Source organism: Strix aluco, chromosome 2, assembly GCF_031877795.1.
Source record: "Strix aluco isolate bStrAlu1 chromosome 2, bStrAlu1.hap1, whole genome shotgun sequence".
Classification (NCBI taxonomy): Eukaryota; Metazoa; Chordata; class Aves; order Strigiformes; family Strigidae; genus Strix; species Strix aluco.
In genome coordinates, this window is record NC_133932.1 from 51,877,737 (window position 1) to 51,897,712 (window position 19,976).

At 48.2% G+C, this 19,976-nt stretch overlaps 1 protein-coding gene across 1 annotated transcript; it reads left to right on the forward strand.

The window, feature by feature from the left end:
• The first annotated feature begins 737 nt into the window (after positions 1–737).
• Positions 738–16,629, forward strand: RS1 (retinoschisin 1). Its single transcript, XM_074814710.1, has 6 exons — positions 738–833; positions 8,995–9,020; positions 9,331–9,436; positions 14,708–14,849; positions 14,992–15,187; positions 16,310–16,629. The coding sequence occupies exons 1-6, from the start codon at positions 782–784 to the stop codon at positions 16,460–16,462; spliced, it is 675 nt and encodes a 224-aa protein (XP_074670811.1). The 5' UTR covers positions 738–781; the 3' UTR covers positions 16,463–16,629.
• Positions 16,630–19,976: the final 3,347 nt, after the last annotated feature.

Consider the following 19,976-nt stretch of genomic DNA (forward strand, 5'->3'; position numbering starts at 1 on the left):
TTGCTTTCAAAAACCTCCATTAAAAATTCACTGCTAATTGCACATAATTAACAGAGATTGGAGGAACGGGTGCAAGATCCACTGGAATCACTAGCAGTCTGTTGTCTCGAATCTTTCAGTCATTTTAAAATCAAATGTATTTTAAATCTTTGATGTAAACTGATTGAGAGGATACTATAGGTAGAACTGTTAGCAAAGGGAGGTTTACTTTTTTGGTTTGAGATTTTTACAGCTCAGCAAGTAAACAAATGAAATGTGCTATTTCTGGTTGATATAGTAATTGCAGTTTTCAGTCCCTTGCAATTAGGTGACTGAAAGATCAGTAAGGCCAGAGCAGATTTCTACACACAGCTATTATTAGGAAAGGCATTGATAGTGTAGAGGTAAATAATTGGGGTGGAAGATAATGAATACATACTACATACAAGAGACAATATATACTACCTATATTTTATAAGCATTAGACATCTGCATTTCTATGGGGGGTATATGTGGTTTCTAGGTAGGTATATCCTTGTTTATTTGGACATATATCTGCATACACAATCAGGTTTGCACTCAGAGTGTCAGTACCTCTGTACTTTTTACCTTTTAAAAACTGTTACACAGCCTCTAGGATGGAGCTTGACAGTAATAATTGTATGGTTGGCTTGATGGTGCTTGATAACATCACAAGAATGGAGGAGAGTAAGGTGCTTAGGCAATGCTTAAGTTAATCTCATGCCTTCCCAGCAATCCAAGCAGCTCGCTAAGGAGCTATTCCCAAAAGAGGAAGGAAAAGATGCGGTTCAAGATGGAAAGCGTCCTGCTGTCTCTTCTTTTCTGGTACAAAGGTATGCACTTTGCCTCCTGAGAGGCACTTTCAGATGTTCCTCTTTGTATTTCTTGTTTCATCCAAGCTTCTTTCTTCTGCCAGGGGCTGTGGGGTACAAAGCAAGCTCTTCTCTATGTTCTCATGGAAGCATAATAATTTGGGGAAAGGCAAAATTGTGGAGGAGATGTGTAATTTATGTACATGAGTGAGCAGCATTCTTACAGCTCTATGAATATTCAGCAGTAAAACTCTGTTTCACAAAATAATTGCAGTGTAAAAAAATTGCCATATAATTTGTCAAAATATGAATTTGCAAAGAAAATTGTAGTGCAGCTGAGCCAGTGAGTAAATAATAATGCTGATTTGAAAAATGAGGTACAGTATAACATGAAAGACTGGTCCTTCATTAATCAAAACTCTTGATTAATCAAAACCTGATCATTTTCTCCATCAGCAAGACATTGCTGATGGAGATCTGCCTTCTTTTAAAGGCTCTTTCAGGTATTTTGGCCTGGAAAAGACTTCCAAAGGACTTTAAGAACAAAAAGCAGTTTGACTCTTGCCTCATTAGTCAAGAAAATGGGAAAAGTATTTATCAATCTTGAGGCTTTCTCAAATTTACTTTTCAGAAAAGTAGCAACGATAGCAGGTAACCAGTAGCTAGAAGAAACCAGAAAATTCAGGGTCATGTTCTCCTTTCATTTTAATTAACCCAGCTGTGGAATGAGGAGATCATTTTTCTGGATTGTGTTTGAACTTCTGGCTTCATCAAAGCCAATGGCAAAGCTGCTATCATCTTAAACAAGGCTGAGGTTGCTCTTGCTAAGTGCTGGATAGTATCTACCAGTGTTAACCTGTGAATAGAGTATGATCTGATAGAGTGTGGGACAGATTTATCAGACAGTCCAGCTTTTCCCCCCCTGGATGTTGAATTCTCAGTGTTTTTCTTTGTCTAGTTTTTTCTATTGTTTCCATTGAATATTTTGGTCTATCAAATTTCATGGACAGGAAAGTGTTCCTCAACTAGCCATGCCTTCATTTCATCCTGTTATGCTTGGCTGTACCCCACTCTGTCTAATTAATGGGTCTTCGTTTAATCTTCCAGCAAATATTTGTGTGTTCTCCTCATACCTTATCTCTTTGCTCTTCTTTGTTTCACATTGGAAGGTTACTGGTGCCTGAGCTTCTTGGAAGGTTGTTTTTACCCCAGACTCCAGCATTTTTTTCCCAATGGGTGGCATAACTGCAATTAGTCCTTGGAATGAGTTCATACCTTGCTCTGAATCCCAGACACAGCTTGCTTTTAATAGACACCCACACATCAGGATATTTTTGGAGAGCTTGCAGTGAAAAATTACTTGCAGGATCACTTTCCAGGCATCACTCCTTTGGTATTTAATTTATTTTCTTAATTTACTGTTTTTCTCTGATTTGTTCTCCAAGTGTCCTCTTCTGGATAAAGAGCGATCAGTGACCCTTTGCCCAGGTCCCCCTCACACTCCTGCGTCTCCCACCATGCACAAGGTACTGCTAGGTCAGTCCTCCGAACCACGTGCACTGATGCCGTGATAAGCTCCTTAGCTTATCTTCTCTGGCAGAGCAAGTGGCTTAGAGGAGCACCCCCAGCCCCCGCGCCTTGGCTGGGCTTGTGTTTGCCGGGGACACCACCGCAGCAGCAGCAGCGGCATATGGTGCAGCAGGCGGGCTCCTGCAACAAGAGCCGCAGCAGCTGCCGGGTCCCCTCCATATGGTGAGGGGGAGCACCCCGAGCCCCGGATTGACATGAATATGCTTTTAGCACATTGAATGTGACATGCCTGTGCTGCATTACTCCATCCGTGCTCACTGCACGTCGGGCAATAAGCACATCTCAGCAGTTTAAAAGAGTGGATTTCTTTTTTTCCCTCTCTGTTTTCTGCAGCTCTGAAAAAAAAAAAAAAAACAAAATCAAAGGCCCAAACCCGCCTTCAGATCACAGTAAATAACATCTTTAGTGCCGCCCTTTGGCATAATCGATACATCTAATGAAATTACTATGCAGGCAATGTTCTGCATAGCTCTAAGCAGGAAGGAACAAACATGTCAGTAAGATCAGAAATTGCCAAAGATTTTCAAAGGAACACTTTGGAAAAAAAGATAATTATACATCTCTTAAGAAGAAAAGGGGAAAATGTTGATTTTTTTCAAATTATTTAAGTTTTTTCCAAATATTTGCACAACATAAAAAAATTTTGTGGAAACATTATGGAGACAGCAGCATAAAAGAGAAATGAATATGAATTAAATAGGTATAATTGTCATTATTTAAATATGTGTTTTATCACTTTTGGATAAATACCAGTAAATATTAAATGAGACACAACACAAATGAGTGAAAATGGAAACCAAATAAATGTAATTAAAATAAAGAAAATTAAATGGAAATGAAAATAATAAAACCCTGAAAAATCCCCACAAAAAGAATGAGGAAAACAGCAGCCGTATTAAAGCACAAGAGAGGAGCTTAACATGAAGTATGAGCCCTTCTCCCCTCCGCAGGCTGGTGCTGGTCCTCTTGCCTTCTGTCTCTGACCATGCCTGTCAGTGACCAGCAAAGATGAGCCCTCGCAGGCTGATGTGTGCCGGGGCGGTGGTGCTCTCCACGGGGGTGCCAGAGCCAGAATATTATCTGCAGGGGAAACAGGCTGAGCATTTGTCCCAGTGCGGCTTTAGGTGGTGAGGGCCCCTGGATGAACGCCCTGCTTTCACCAGGCCAGCCTGGCTCCCAAAATCTTTTGATGGACACAGATCTGCATATGCTCTGGGGGTCTCTGCCTGCCAGCAAAGCTCCCAAGGACCACTTAAAGCCTTCAATTTTTAGAAATAAAGGCACTGTTTGGGCAACACAACACAGTCCCATGACCTGCTTAGCATGTCCACGGAAAAAGCCCTGGGGAGAAAACAACAAAAGTAACCATGAAGTGACTGAGCAAGGGGCTTACAGCTGCTGAGGAGACCTGGGGACTGGCCACAGCTGCAGCAGGGACCCTGGGGCCATCACCAGTGGCTCAGGGGCAAGGAGAGATGAGGAAAATGCCAGATGCAACAGTGGCCTGGGATGTGGCAGCTTCCCCAAACGCACCTTGCTACCGAGGCTGCTGCAGCCTGATGTGAGTCACCTCGCTCGGCTGGCACGATTTCCAGGGCTGGGATGTAAAAATAGCCTGTGTTAATAATACAGCAACCCACAAACTAGCACCTGATGGGCACAGAGGTACCGCAATGCTTTTTTCAGTGTCTCGACCCTCTGTGTTGCTTGCAGCCTTAACTAACTCTGCTTCCTGGTGCTCTCTAACGTGGTGCTCAAGGAAAATAGCGATTTGCAATGGAGTGCCTTTCAGAAAACGTGATAAAATCAGTGCCTTTCATTCCAGTCACCTCATTCATTTCTGTGACAGCTTTTCTGGGGCTCCAGTCACATTTTTCTGGGTTTTAAGCTGTTTTCCTTTCCCCTGCCCCACGGCCCACACGTGCAGAAGGGAAGCAGGTGACTAGCTATGCAGCAGGAGCCACCATGCTGGGAAAGCGCTGCATGATGGAAGGAGTGCTCTCCACTGGGAGAAGTGGAGAGAAAATAATTTTGCTTGTCTCTCTGAGCTCTGTTAAACTGAGATGTTGCTTGCAGAGATGAGAGGCAAAATTAACTATTTTCCAGCTGAAGCTTCTAGGCCACCTAAATCTTAAAGTCAATAAACAAACAAAGTCATTAACATTTTTGACATACTTTGCCTACAATGACCAGGTTTATGTGAACTTATTCCGGTAAATTGAGTGACTGACATTTATTCTGTGTTATATTTTATTTCTCTTTTATTTTATAATGTGCTTTCTCATGCTTGTGCATCCATCATTAATTGTATCCACAATGGAAAAAAATGGCGTGCTGTTGTGGCTCTATGGTCAGCATATTCACTATGATCTCTCATAGTTAACCTTATTGAAATGTGCTCAGCCTTTGGCAGTGTTACTTCTGCCCACACTCAGCTTCCTCCTTTCTTTTTAATTTTCTGAGACAAACAGTTATCTGTTCCTGTCATTAAAATGTCAGCAGCTGACCATCCTTGCTACTGCTTGCCCCTTCTTTTCCCCAGCTAGCCCCAGGTTGTGGCTGCTGTTTTATCCCACTTCCACTCAGGAAACCTGTCCCCCCCATCCTGACATCCCAGGACTGCCTCTGCCACATCTTTTCCTTCCCTACCCTCCCAAACCTGTCCCAGTCCCTGGGATATCTCTCCCCTCCATCCTGCTCACCAGCAGGTGCCGAGTGGGGCCATCCCAGGGCCCATGCTCCAGCCCAGCCCCACCAGGACAGGCACTCTGGCACAAAATCATCCCGTGGTGCTTGCCCAAGCCCCAGCTCCCAAATCCTGTGCTATGGGGTGGCATTTGTGCGTGGTGGTGCATTGGACGTGGCCACGCTGCAGGGTGGGATGAAGAGACAGGGAAGGCACATGCCATGTCTCTCCACCTCTCACAAACACACACAAATAATAATTTATTTCACTGATGGTTTGCTGAATGTCCTGGGGCACTCTGGGGGCTGTAAATAGGGCTCTTTCCTTTTTAATGTTTTGGGATTTTTCTCAGTAATGTACTTTCAAAACAACAGATCCCAGTGGCCATGCAGGACTTACGACTCTCCCATGAATTGCAGCAATTCGTTCTGTCTGACCTACAATTACCAATTATCTTTGTAACCTTCCTTGAAGGCAAACACGCTTGCTGTAAAAGCATGCTGGCCATCACATTTTCAGACTATTGGCAGGCAGATTTCCTCTTCATTTCCTTTGTAGGACAGGGCCCACCACAGATGTAAACACACCAATATATCAATTACAACTTTTTCTGGCCAACTTCAGGCAAGGGCATCTTTTTGTCTCCTTTCCTCTCCCAGCACCAGGGGTTATCAGGCCACGCTTCCCAGGCAGGGTGTTTGGCCCATCCACTGCTGTGCTTACCACAAGCCCAGCCTGTCACTCCCCTGTGCCGCAGACTGCGGCTGCCGGTGTTCAGATGGTTGAGCCGCTTGTGGGAGTGAGCCCTTAGAAGTTAACATTTTCTAGATCAAAAAGACAGAGTTGACTTCTTATTTGAGAGGTTTAAACCAGTGAGCCATGTGGTGAGGGGTGGAGGACCCCAGCCCAACGGGAGCAGCCAGAGGGGCAGCACACTAGCACCCCTGCCCTGGCATTGCCTTTGCACCACTGCATGTTGCAGGGTTGTCCCAGTAACACATTGCATTGAAAAAAGGGCTTTTGTGTTAGAAATTCACACCCTTTCTTGGTTTACAGTGATGTCCCCTGGCAGATGAAGCTAAAAACCCTAAAAGCTGCTCTTATAGTTCAGGAGCAGGCGTCACTGGCTGGGTGCAGCCACTGAAGCAACTCCAGGGCAACCCAGGTAGGATGGTTTATTCCTGGTGGCTGAGTTGTGCTACCATACACCCACCCACCTGAAAACTATTCCGTTTCTTTCCTGTTGCTTCACTCACAGTCATTGGATATCCAGGAGTATGCATCAGTGACATGCCAAATTTTGATCTTGGCTCTCAAATACCCAGGCAGGGACTCAGGAGCCCTCCTGAAGGGCTCAGCCTGGACCCAAAGCAGTAACCTACATCAGCCTGGTAATTCACATCCTCTTCCCCCACCGCAGGCACACGGTGCACAAGAGTAGGCCTCACCACAATACAATCTTCCTCATGCTGGGCAAATGGACCTGACGCACATATAATGAAATATTTTATCCCTATCAATGTATATTAATTTGCTAGTTTGTTTACCAGATTTCTCTGTAGACCCTAAAAATACCTGGATGCTGCAGGGGAGCCAAGGCAAGTATTGCAGGCAAATATTGCAGGCACCTTTGCTTTCACCTTTGCATGGCTTCATTTGTCAAGTCAAGGAAACAACCCACAAAAGTTTTTTCCACAAAAAACAGTCTTCTAAAGATGAAAATAAAGAGGTTAAGAAACACATAGTGAGCGCACATCTCTGAATGAAACTTGAACACCCGCAGACTGAAGGAGCTCAGACCTGCTCAGCGATTGCTGGGCAGTGGGGATGCATGGTGGGCTATGCTGGCTGGGGAGCCGGGCTCCCAAATCGGGTAATGAAGGTAGCCCTTCCAGATGGTGCTCCTGGAGCAGGGAGCCCATCCTGCTGGGAAAGGCCACTGCACCATGGGCTGGAGGGACAGGAGAGGTGCCTGCTGCCCAGCTCCCATGCCCCCAGTGACAGTGACACTCCAGCACTGGCATCAAACAGAGCATCAAGCAGTCAGGAGAGGCACTGCATTGCTTTTATTGGCAAAGATGGTACAGTTCTCATAGGTGATAAAGTCCTGGTTTGTATCATATTGATCTGATGACAGGAAGCGTTAACTTAAACCACCTTCATGCTGGTTTAAGTTGACCTGCTTTGCCCTGTGTGGCAAGCACAGAGGTGGCAATGCACTACATGGCCCCGGGCTTGCACCTCTGCCTTGATTTTCTCATTGCACAATGGAGTCATGGGGCTCAACCGGGTAACATATGTGCTGGGAAAGGTGGAGCATGATGTTGTGCATGGCCCCAAGCCTATGCTTTCCAAGAGGCCAGGTCCAGAGATGTGCACCCATATTTTCCTGCTGAGCTCGATGGGGTCTGGGTGCCCCCCTGCCTCCCTCTTGGGCCAGACTAAAAACCACAGCTTTTTATTGTAGACTGATCTTTACTTCTTCTGCCAGGGCTGATGCCTTGGGTTAATGCGGTAAGTTCCCAGTGCCAGAAATGCTGCCCTGGGACACTGAAGCAAAGGAGACTATCTCTGTGCTAAACAAAGGATTTTTTAAAAAACGACTTTATCATTTTGTTCTTTGCTGGGGTCTTTCTTTCAGACTTTTGATACATTCAGGCTCAGTGTCACACCCAAGAAGCAATAGCATTTCAGTAATAAACAGAGCTTTGTATATAGTTTATATTTCAGCTGATTATAATTGCACAGTCTTTTGAGATGAAACTTGCTATAGAAATGCAAGATGTAAATTCCCAGCATTAGATGGAGCTTCCTAGGCTCAGCAAAGTGACAGTGTATGAATGAATAAATCATAACTAGATTTCAGTGAATAATTCAGAGTCTAATTCATTTGGTGAAAAGATCCTCTTTTCATCTTCACAAAACCTCTGTTTGGAGATGGCGGGTTTCTCATGGCTCCTGTATGCAAGTTTTTAATCTGCTCAGTAGCTCAGTCCTTAGTGGCTTGCAGATTCCTTACTGGCATTGAAAACATGATATTTGACATTTGACTTGTAGTGATGAGTTATCAGTAGTCATGGGACTTATTTTTAAAAATTATTTTGTTTTCACAGTTGTGTGGGCACTATTCTGCCAGTCCAAATGCTATTAACATAGTCTGCTTTGGACTTCACTGCAAAGCGGGAGACCCCTTTCAGCAAGGAAAGGGCTCATAAAAAAAACCATTGCTCAGTGACAAGCAGGAGATTAAACAGGTTAGATGTTACAAAAACAGCAGTTCTTTCTCTATGGTCACAACAACTGGTTTTCTCTAAAAAAGTAAATAAAGAGAGTCTTGTAGGTCAGATGGATTGGGAAGACCTATTTGCATTTTGTTTTCCTTCATCCCGTCCAGTGGGACTGATCTCAGGCCAGGCACCTCACAGGGTGTCCCATCTCCTCCAATAGCACCAGGGATTTGCGGTGGCACCAGGCTGGGATTTCACCCTTGGGGTTCATCAGCTCATATGTTTTAAGGGCAAAATGGGAAAGGGAAACTGTGGAGCAGAAAGACAGCAAAAAGGGATAGGGGTGAAATTAGCTATAAAGCAGAGGCCAAGGGGCTGGCATGGCTTTCTCCTCTGGATGTTTTAGGCATATCTGATCAGAAAGAGGAGATGTCAAAGGCTTTGAATAGAAAATGTTGTGGTGACGTAGCACTGACACAGGCACACGTAGTTCCTGTCCATGTCCTCTTGCTTTCCCCTGGAAATCAGCTTGGGGAAACACAGTAGTTTTGTCAGTCCTTCCTTGATTTATCTGTCCCCAGCTCAGGAGTAAATGTTCATTGCATTTCCTGACATTTGCTTACAGAATCTTCATTTCTGATCTCTTTCTCTCTTCTTCCCTCCATGCCCCCTTCCCCAGCTGCGATGGCCCTCTCCCCGGGAGAGGTAAGTCTCTCTGGCTTGTTTGGCTGCTGGGTAAATGCTGGGGGTCCAGCACTGCCTGGCTCTGGTGCCTCAGGGAAGAAGGAGGGATGGCATCTGGGCCTCCAAGCCCAGGCACATGTTCTGACCTCTGAATCCAAGGGGAGTCATCCCATGTTTCATGCCAGGCTGTGATGAAGAAAGGGGTTCAGAGAAGGTGCAGCAGCCTGGGCAGGACGTGTGTCTGTCTAAGCTTCAGGACTCAGATTTAGCCTCGTGTCACCATTGTTGATGACTATGTTGATTTATTACTGGTTTTTTACCTTCCCTTTAGGATGAGAGACTGGAACTGTGGCACAGCAAGGCTTGCAAATGTGATTGTCAAGGAGGTCCTAACTCAGTGTGGTCCAGCAGGACTAACACCTTAATGTGCATGCCAGGTAATGGGCCAGTGTCTTTTAGCCAAGTTTGTCTGGTGATCTTCAGCAGCTTCTCCGTTGCACCCTGCATTGCAGAGGTGGCACCTGATGGCGGTACTTGTTCCAAACCCAGCTGCTGGTGGGGCCAGGGGAGCTGCACCCGTGGGAGGTGTGGGGTGACCCTGAACCTTTGGGCAGAGGGGCAGCAGCAGCAGGGGCTGTGCCTGGGCCTCGGGAGGTCACCCAGGGTGGTGCTTGCCTGCCCTGTCCCTACAGCCCTTGGTGCTGGTGCTCCCAGAAACTGCCTGGGGCAGCTACCCCCGTGTGCAGGATTTGCTGTAGGAAACCTTTTGTACCACTCAGGCTCATTCTCCCTTGCTGCAGTTTGGCCTGCAACGTCTTCTCCTCTTTCCAGGGGTCAAGAAAAACTGTTTATTCTTTCTCTGCAGCATATTTTTAAAGAGTAAAAGACCACAGTCGTGTTTTCTCTGGGCTGTCCCTGCCCAGCTCCTTCAGCCATTCCTCACAGATCATGTTTTAGACGTTTATGATTGAGATCTTTCCTCATTATTCTCTGCAACTGCCACATTTTCCCTGATGTGTTACCCCAGCAAGGCTTTATCAGTACCCAGATGATCCTCAGGTTTAGCTCATGTGTCCCACAGAAGCTGCACTCTTGCTCAGCCCTCTGTCACACAGATGTTCAGAGGTGTCCACCCCCTCTGGAGCTGAGTGCTAGGAGTGGAACCTGCCTCATGCCCACTAGCAACCATCTCTTTCCAGCTCCTGCAAGAGGCTGTGCAACAACTTGAGGTATGTTTTGCTGCCCCCGGGTTCCCCAGGGGCGATACACAGGGGAAACGGTCACCCCAGTGCTTGGCATTTGTCATGGCTGCCCTGAAGGAGGAAGAGGTTAAATGAGTTACCCTGGAAGAGCTCTGAGTGGAAGCCAGGATTGTCTAAAAAGCAAATAAAAATGTGTATTGACAAGAAAACATGACAGAGCTTGCAGGCATATGCAAACAGAAATGAGAGGGGGAAAAACCCAGGCGTTTCTATCCCACACTTTTGTTGGACCTGAAGGTTTCCCTCCCACGGTGTGAGGGAGCTGACAAGCTCAGAAGCTTTCCAGTCATCCTTGCCAGTCCATCTGCTTCCCCTGAACACTCTCTCCATGCACCCAGATCCTGTGGAGGCCGTGTCACCTGGGGCTTGACCAGCTTGAACATTGCCCACAGGCTTCTTCCCTGCCCAGAGAAACTACAAGCAGGATTCATCCACTGTGCATGGGTGGTGTCTCACTGGGGGCAGAGTGGCCCCAAACATCCCCAGTAAAGGGTCATGGCTTCTCAGGTTATGTCCTTCCAGTGTCTGCAGCCAGTACCTCCACAGGGCTGCCCGCTGGGGCTGGTATGAAGAGGAAGAAGGCATTTCCTGGAGACAGCCCCTGTGATGCAGAAGAATCACTTATAGGAGCTCCAGAAGTGACACTTTATATCTGTTGTTGTGAGGGTTTCCTCCAGTCTCTTATGAAAGAAACACATAATATGATATAATATAATGATATGATATAATATAATAATCACTACCCCAAATATGAGTTGAAACTGGCATGGGACCTGCCTGAGGTCACTGCTCCCTGTCAAAGGGCTGGCTGGCCACCACAACTCTTCTTTGTCACAACATCATCACGAAGCCCACCTGTGATGGTCAGGTCCCTGCAGTCCTTGCACCCTTGTCTGAGTCTTTCTCCATTCAGAAGGTGCCCCTCTACACCTGCATATCCTCCACCTGCAACTGTATCTCTTTGCATGCAGCTGCAGTAAACCGTATTTTGGATAAACGGAGGTTACCAACACTCCAGGTCACCATGTAGGACCCCCTGCTTCCTGCAGCCCTGGTGTCATGTGCAAAGAGCAGTACCAGCATGCTCACATGCACCACAGAGCCTTATGGCAATGCTGAATCACATCTGGCCCATCAGAGATTCCAGACCAGCCTCCTTCTTTTCATGGTGGATCCCTACCGGCACCTGTGCCTGGAACATCAGCCTGGTCCTACTGCATGTTTTTTTGCTGTTTAACCTTAGCAGTGTACAATTCTACACCTGAAGCCTTGCTACATCCTGGTGCCACCCTGCTGTCGCTTGCACCAGTCACGGAATCACAGAATCTCAGCATGGTTTAGGTTGGAAGGGACTTTTGATGATCATCTAGTCCAACTCTCCTGCCATGGGCAAGGTCATCTTTCACTGTAGCAGGTTGCTTAAAGCCCCATCCAACCTGGCCTTGAACACTTCCAATGGTGGGGCATCCACAACTTCTCTGGGCAACCTGCTCCAGTGGCTCACCATTGCACTGCAAAAAATCTCTTCCATATGTCTAGTCTAAACCTACCCTCTTTCCATTTAAAACCATTGCCCCTTGAGAGGGAAGGGAAAGAAAGGAGACATGTCAGGTTTGGTTGATCCATCCATAGCTGAGGGACACATGTGTGAGAGGACCAACTCTAGGTTTCCTGGCCAGGCTAGGTGTGAGGAGTGCTCTCAGGTATTAGCATTATGTCGCTGAGTAGTGAAGGTGTATTCCTTTAATGAAGGCTGTTCTCCTGAATAATTAATGCAGTTACCATATCTCCCAGCTGTCTCCCTCCCCAGGCAGGGGGGCTTTGCACTCTCCTTGCCCAGCCCAGTCCAGCTATGGCAGCGTGGCCCAGTGACCCCGCTGCCTGCGGACAGTTTGCAGAGCAGCCATGCTGAGGTGTTGCAGAGCTGCCTCTGGCACAGCCAGAGGGGAGCAACCAGCCTTGCAACCACTGCATGACTTTTCTCCAGGTCGGCAGTAAGGGCATTAAATGGCTTAGCCGGTTTGGCTGGGCGGGCACCAGGCATCTGTTTCGCGAGTCCCTGAGTGTGGCACATCCGGACACGCCAGAAGGTGACCTGCTAATTGCATTAGGGTTGCACGGTCTGTGGATTAGTGTTGCTAAAAGTAAAGCTATGTGGTGTTTGAGATAAGCTGGCTGAGTAGTAAACATGCGGGGCCACCCCAGTCCACCCACCCTCCGGCACAAAGGGAGGAAGGGTTTTAACATGGGGGAAAAGCACGAAGTTTCCGTGCCTGGAGGAGGGCGGGATGGCAGCTCTGTGTTTTCATGGGGAAAAAATTGTTAATGAGATACCGACTGAGAAAGATATGCTAATGAGATTGATGCACATGATATCGACCTAGTGGAGCTTGCTAATGAGACATTGACTGTGTGGCTGCATTGCTGGGGTGTTGCACCAGGGAGGCCACAGTCATGCTGGGCCCTGGGTGTCTGCTGATGGTCCCCGTGTGTTGGTCATGTTTTTAACATGAGGCACCACGTTTGTCAGTCAAGCATGGTTAAGGTGAGGAAATGTCCTACCCAAAAGCGAAGCTGTGCAGAACTTCATTTGCTCCTTTATTGCCAAAACCCATGAAACGAACTGCAGTAAACTGGAAAATGTGACAGAGCTACTCTCAGGGGCACCACACCTGTTCCACAGGCTGCAAAATTAGAAAATGCTGCCCATGATATAGATGTTTGTCCAGGTAATCCCCATGTGAGGCTTGTGAGCACCTTCTTTATGTGTATCTAGATATATAGTGATAATGTAATTGCATAAAAAATTATCATAACAAGAAACCCCACAACTAGGTCCAGGTAGCATGCAGATGCTCTGCATGGCAGCATCACCACAGGCCTGACTTCCAAAGCACAGCATGGTGACCCACCACAGAAAGTTTTAATGATGAATGAGTACTTTCTGCCCCTAGTGGTTTTGCAGCTAGAATCATAGAATCATTCAGGTTGGAAAAGACCCTTGGGATCATCAAGTCCAACCATCAGCCCTACTCTACAAAGGTCTCCCCTACACTATATCCCCCAGCATCTCATCTAAACGACCCTTAAACACATCCAGGGATGGTGACTCCACCACCTCCCTGGGCAGCCTATTCCACTGTTTGACCACTCTTTCTGTGAAAATTTTTTTCCTAATGTCCAGTCTAAACCTCCCCTGTTGGAGTTTAAAGCTGTTACCCCTTGTTCTGTCACTAATCACCTGTGAGAAGAGACCAGCACCAACCTCTCTACAATGTCCTTTCAGGTAGCTGTAGAGAGTGATGAGGTCTCCCCTCAGCCTTGTCTTCCTCAAACTGAACAGTCCCAGCTCCCTCAATCTCTCCTCATAGGATTTATTCTCCAGACCCTTCACCAGCTTCGTTGCCCTCCTCTGCACTCGCTCCAGCACCTCGATATCTCTCTCGTATTGAGGTGCCCAAAACTGGACACGATACTCCAGGTGTGGCCTCACCAGTGCAGAGTACAGGGGGACTATCACCTCCCTACTTCTGCTGGTCACACTATTTCTAATACAAGCCAGGATGCCGTTGGCTTTCTTGGCCACCTGGGCACACTGCCGGCTCATGTTCAGTTGCTTGTCAGTTAGAACCCCCAGATCCTTCTCTTCCCCACAGCTCTCCAGCCACACCTCCCCAAGCCTGTAGCAATGCATGGGGTTGTTGAACAACTCCAACAAGTCTTGCTGAACTTGCTGTCACAGAAGACATCTGTGGGGTCAGGTTTGGTAGCCTGAAGAACTAAAGTCAAAAACTCAGGTGGAGATCCCTGAGCCTTCAGCAGGGCCAAGCATTACACTTCACTGGCGCCAGAGTAGCCACAGGTTTTCCACAAGGCAAGACCATCTCCAGAGGCAAAGATAGTCCCCATACCAGAAGATCTGAGGGTGCTTGTGGAGGGATGATCAGATCAGACTCAGCAATTTTGCTATGCAGGCATAGCCATAAATCAAGACAGTGAATGGAGGAGTAGAAGGAGATAAAGCCCATCAAGAAAAGCCATGCCAGGCATTTCTCAAGGACCAGAGGCTGGCAGCCTAGAGGCTGGATCCAGGTTGATGGATCCAGTCTGCATCTGCTTCCACATTTTTGCAAGGAGATTCAGACTGCAACATCCGAATAAAACCTTCCCCCCCAAAATGCTGCAGGTTTAGTAAGTTAGAGAGAGAGAGAGAGAGAGAGAGGAGTTAGAAATTCACACAAGAGAAGAGTTAGGAATGAAGACCCCATGACCCCTGGGCAGCAAATACTGCAGGGGTTGTGGCCTGGGTTTAAGAGCATCCCCAGTATCCTGGCCAGGGAGGAGAGGGAGCAGTGGAAACACAGGGGTGTGTCAACAAGCGTGCAAACACACCCAGGAAACAAAACCACTCGTGTCTCCTAAGGTATTTTTTGCCTTTTTCTGCAGAATGCCCCTACCACAAGCCCCTGGGCTTCGAGTCTGGTGCTGTCACCCCTGACCAGATAAGCTGCTCCAACCCTGAGCAGTACACAGGCTGGTACTCCTCCTGGACAGCCAACAAGGCCCGCCTCAACGGCCAAGGCTTTGGGTGAGTCCAAAAATGCCTCCCTGAGGGATCCTGTGGGTGGGTGGGTGTGGGGGCCCAGGGACCCCTGGCAGCATAGGGGCAGGAGGGTCTGCCCGGGAGGGCAGCAGCGGAGGACATAGCGGGACCGGTGGTGTCCCCCCAGGTGCGCATGGCTCTCCAAGTACCAAGACAATGGGCAGTGGCTGCAGATCGACCTGAAGGAGGTGAAGGTGATCTCGGGGATCCTCACGCAAGGGCGCTGTGATGCCGACGAGTGGATGACCAAGTACAGCATGCAGTACCGCACCGATGAAAACCTCAACTGGGTTTACTACAAGGACCAAACTGGGAACAACCGGGTCGGTGGACTTTGCGCTTCGGCCACTAGTGGAGGGGTGGCGTGTTTGGTGACATGAACACATCAGGTCTTGGAAGGGAGGTGCCCCAAGAGGGAGGTCCTGTGGGAGCAGCTGGGTGCATGGGGCCCAGTGCTCACCCCATGTCCAGGGGAAGCACAGAGGGGGGCGTCCCTCTGGTGGTGAGACCAAGTGGCACGCTGCCCAGCTGCAGAAGGACAAAATATATTTTTTATGTTTTTTAATGATGATAGTGGGGTCCAGATTAAGCTCGGAGGCATTAACTGGCATTGCAGGGGAGGCAGCACCTCCATGATAAAACCCTTTTCTCAGTTACAGCCACACAACCTCAGCCATATCTGGGCACTGCAAAATGGGGGCTCCTTCTTTTGCTGTAAGTCCAGGGCCAATGCACGATGACGATGCAGAAAAACCTGAGAGAAAATCTGCAACTAGTTAAATCACAACCCACCAAACTGCTCTCATGCTGCACTTCTTAGTGGTTGGTTTGAAGTGAAAAATTGCACTGGGGGGACCTTACAGTGGTGCTTGTGGTCTCTGTGCAGCCCAGCTGGGCTGGGGGATGTCACAGCTGCTGCCTCCCAGGCGTCCTCAGTGTCCCCCTGTGGGGATGGCCCCATCCCAGCATGGGAGGCTCTTGTGGCTTTGCTGAAGTACTGGTTCCTGCAGCCCTGGGGAGGTGCTGAGCTTTCCCTGAAAAGCAGGTTATGGCAGCAGGAGACATGGCAGCATGGTCAAGTAGTGGGGAAAGGGCCCCCAAATATGGTTTTTTGTCCCTGTCTGGGAGCCCAGCTCATGACCTGCAAACAGCCAAGGTCAACCATGCTCACTCTAAACATATGGTGCCTTGCTGCGGGAAGGCAATGAGAGAGAATGGGCAAGATTAAGTCTAGCCTATCCATAAAAAGTGCAGGAATGATGTGGGACTTACTCAGAAAACCCAGTCATTGTGACAAAAATTGTCTGTGTCTGGCTATTTTTAAAGTCTTTTATTTTGGGGGTGGAGGAGAGGGAGCCCCCTCCTCCTCTGTTCTGCACAGGCACCTAAACTCATGGGGCAGGATTTGTAGCCCCCTAACCACCTGCCCACACTTCTGTCCCCAGGTTTTCTATGGCAACTCGGACCGCTCATCCTCGGTACAGAACCTGCTACGGCCTCCCATCGTGGCCCGCTACATCCGCCTCATCCCACTGGGCTGGCACGTGCGCATCGCCATCCGTATGGAGCTCCTCGAGTGCCTGGGAAAGTGTGGCTGAGCACTGTCTCCTGGGGTAGATGTGTAGGTGTCCGCCTGTGCAGCTGCACCTCCTCACCACCAATGGCAGCTGCGGCCGCGGTCCTGTGGTGTAATTGCCCAGCCTGCAAAGGGAAGGGCTCTCTTGAATAAACATTGCTTCACACCATGCCTGGTGATAAAGCTAAACCCTGCTGTGAAGCTGGTGGGTGTTTATGGAGCACGCATTGGGGAAGGTGGGAGGGTTCATGGCCGCGGCTTTGGTCCTGTGAGATGTGGTGCTTCTGGCCCTGGGTGTTAGGTTGGGGAAATCATCATGATGGCATGCTGTGGAGCCCAAAGTAGGTGTAGATAGGGTAGAAAGGCAGTGCTCGCACTCTCCTGGGGAGGGCAGGTCTGTCCTTGATTATTTGTCCCCAGGCCCGGGCACTCCCCACTGCCCCACCTGGGCCAGGGAGGGCTCTTGCACAGGGGCAGACGTCTCACCTTGCTTTTCCTCATCCTCCTCCTGCTGGTCTCTGCCATCTCTGAGACAGGACTGGGGCCAGATCTGGCCTGTCCCCAGTATAAGGGGCCCCACCTCTATCTCACACTCTCAAATTACCCCATATCCCCTTGTACCAGGTCCCCTCTGGCCTGAGCTGCTGTGGCTGTTTTTGGGACAGGCATTGGTGCCTTGTGCACTGGGTGGCTGAACCCTCTCCATATCCTCTCTGGTTCTGCACTGACACATCCCTGGGAGCCCAGGGTGCTTTGCTCCCTGTGGGCATTTAGGCACAGGAACAGGGACTTGCTCTCATTAACTGCCTTAATCTCCATGGCCTGACCCCCAGTGGGTGCTGAGTGCCTGAGGATTTTGGGGCGTGTGGAGGCTCTGATGATGCATCCATCTCCCTGGGGTGACCACCCGGATGCTGTGGCCCATGTCCCTGCCTCTGCTCAGGAGCTGATGCTCAGCACACCCCAGGTGGGAAGAGCAGCCCCCACAGCTCCTATGTGGGAGGATTGTGGGGGCTCTGGAGTGGCAGCTGCTGTTTGCACCATACATCTGTGGCACACACCTGGCAGGCACTGGAAGCCTTTTCCCTATTTTTTAACAATCTGTGCATCCATCCCAGTCATGTCATCAGCACCTGAACTGTCTTAGCCAAGAGAGAAGCATGAAGACAATGGCACTGAGGCAGGCCATTTGCCTCTCGTGGCCTCTTCTTATACGTATGGACAGAGAAGCAAATGCTCAGTGTGCAGGGCAGGAGTTGAGATGTGACTAAAAACAAATGAGATGCGACCAAAAACATAAAAAAAGCCTTTGGATGTCTGTGCAATTCATCACATTTTATTCATTCATTAGGGCAGATGTTTCTGCCTTGTTTTTTCCTGTATATAGAGACAAATAATAGCTGTCAGGAAAACAAGCTGTTCCAGCGAGTCTGAAAGTTTCTGCTCCAGTATACAAACAGTATGAAGTCTACAGAGATGTAGAAAAGATCAATACCCATCTGCTGAGATGATTATTATTATGTCACCATTACTCCCTTGCTTTCTCCCACCCCTCAAATGAATTTTTGCCTAATGGGTCTAGGGACATGTTTTCTTAGTAAGAAATCAGTGACTCTGCATGGTTCTCTAATGATAATCAGTTGAGGCAAGCTCTACCGAGACAGTCCACTGAGCTTGAGGCAAGTCCTCCATGCAGCTGAGCTGTGGGACCAGCATGGGGTAACAGCCTCCCTGGAGGTACTGCACATACAACAGCAGGGAGACAAGGGCTCTCCACAGCTATCATAGCTCTTGTGTTAGTAACACTGAAAGCTGAAGCATTTCCAGGCCCTGGACACAGTTGCTATCATGTTAACACACTGCTTTCCCTTTGCTAAAAACAGTATGGGCAGCTCTGCTCCGTGTCCTGGTGGATGGTGACTAGTGGTGAGGAGGATTGGTGCTGTTGTTTTGTTGCATGACGGAGAAGTGGTGGGGTGGGGTTGGAGTGAAAGGATGGACTGGGCACCAGGCAATGAGTGTTTGTAACATCCCAGAGCAGTTAAGCTTGACTGTAACCACCCAAAGTTTTGGATGTGATGGTCCTCTGAACTCCCACACACAGTCCCACGCAAGTTGTCTGGTTTTGGAAACACATCCTGCAGTAAGGGCCAAGAGTTCCTGCGTCATTTGGAAGAGCTCGCAAACTTAATCCACAGCCTAAATGGATGGACCACATGCCATTATACACCAAGGCACCACACTAAATTATGTATCTTCACATGACTGATCCTACATATAATATATAATAAAACCTTGGAGGGAGGAAAAGACTGTCTAGATAGAAAGGACTTGCGCTATCACTCTTCCAGCCTCCTAGCTTCAAAGAAACCACTAGACCCTTTTTCCAGATTGAAATGTACATCAATAAATAAGGTGGAACTAACTGGCATACACTGAATTTCACAGTTCATTTGCTTCTTGTCTTGCACTGTCCTTTGCCTGCAAGTTCACCTCTGCAGCTTGCCTGGGGAAGGGACCTACTTCTGGCTTTCATCTGCAATGTCTACATGGTTCCTGCTACAGCATGAATTTCTGTTCTGATCCTAGCTATGCAGCTCGCTTGCTAATCGACCTTTGGAAATTCACTTGACCTCTGCCTCATCTAAAAAGAGGGGTGCTGAGAGGTTTAATTAATTAATTGGTCCTAAAATGCTTTTAGAATTGCACTTGACTTCCACCTCTGCATAAACACAGCATGTTGGAGTAACAGTGCAACTGAGGGTGTTATGAAGGCAGGATAGAACCAGCCAAAATACAATTACAAAAATACAAAGCTTTTCCTCATAAAGTCTAACTTTTGCTAGCGTATCTCTATAATTTTAATTTACTGATACAGATGCCTCCGATCACAGTTAACCAGAACAGAGCCAGCAACTGAGGCTGCATGAGACGACGCAAAGCAGTGTTGAAAAAGCATTTATCTTCTAGAATTGAAAATCCTGCAGGTCTTTACTTGCAGAGGTAGGGAGACCAATTCATGGCTTTGCAACTGCACAACACACAACAGGTTTGAAACAGGAGGCAGGATGAAGAGCTGTCCTCAGCTTCATGACCTGAATTTTTAGTCTGGGCGCTTACAGAGAGAAGTGAGGGAACTCTGCTGAGAAGTCAAGCTTGCCCAATCTAAACTATGTGATAAAGGACTGCCTCAGTCCTGCCTCCAGACCAGTCACACCATTTGTAAGTCAATAGCCCCTTTCTCTCAATAGGTACATGCAGGAATTAGCGCTTCACTGTGGTCTGAGGGAAAAATATCCACACCCACTCTGCTCCCCATCCAAAGGGGGGCCAATGCTGAGTACGTTGGGGCAACCACAACAAGGTTCTTGACCTCTTCAGGCAGGTAGCCACTCCATTTTCTAGAGCTCTGCAACGGGTACAGAAAAGGGCACTGAGTGTCTGGGGTCACTACAACAAAATCCTGAAAGAGTAAGAGCAAAGTGAGGTTGTAAGAGTAAAGCTGATCCCCCAGAGAGCCAGGCACCTCAAGGAAA

Coding starts and splice junctions, on each gene's coding strand:
- RS1 (XM_074814710.1), top strand. CDS start 782: ATGCGGTTCAAGATGGAAAGCGTCCTGCTGTCTCTTCTTTTCTGGTAC. Junction 834..8,994: donor TCTTCTTTTCTGGTACAAAG/GTATGCACTTTG, acceptor CCCCTTCCCCAG/CTGCGATGGCCCTCTCCCCG. Junction 9,021..9,330: donor TGGCCCTCTCCCCGGGAGAG/GTAAGTCTCTCT, acceptor CCTTCCCTTTAG/GATGAGAGACTGGAACTGTG.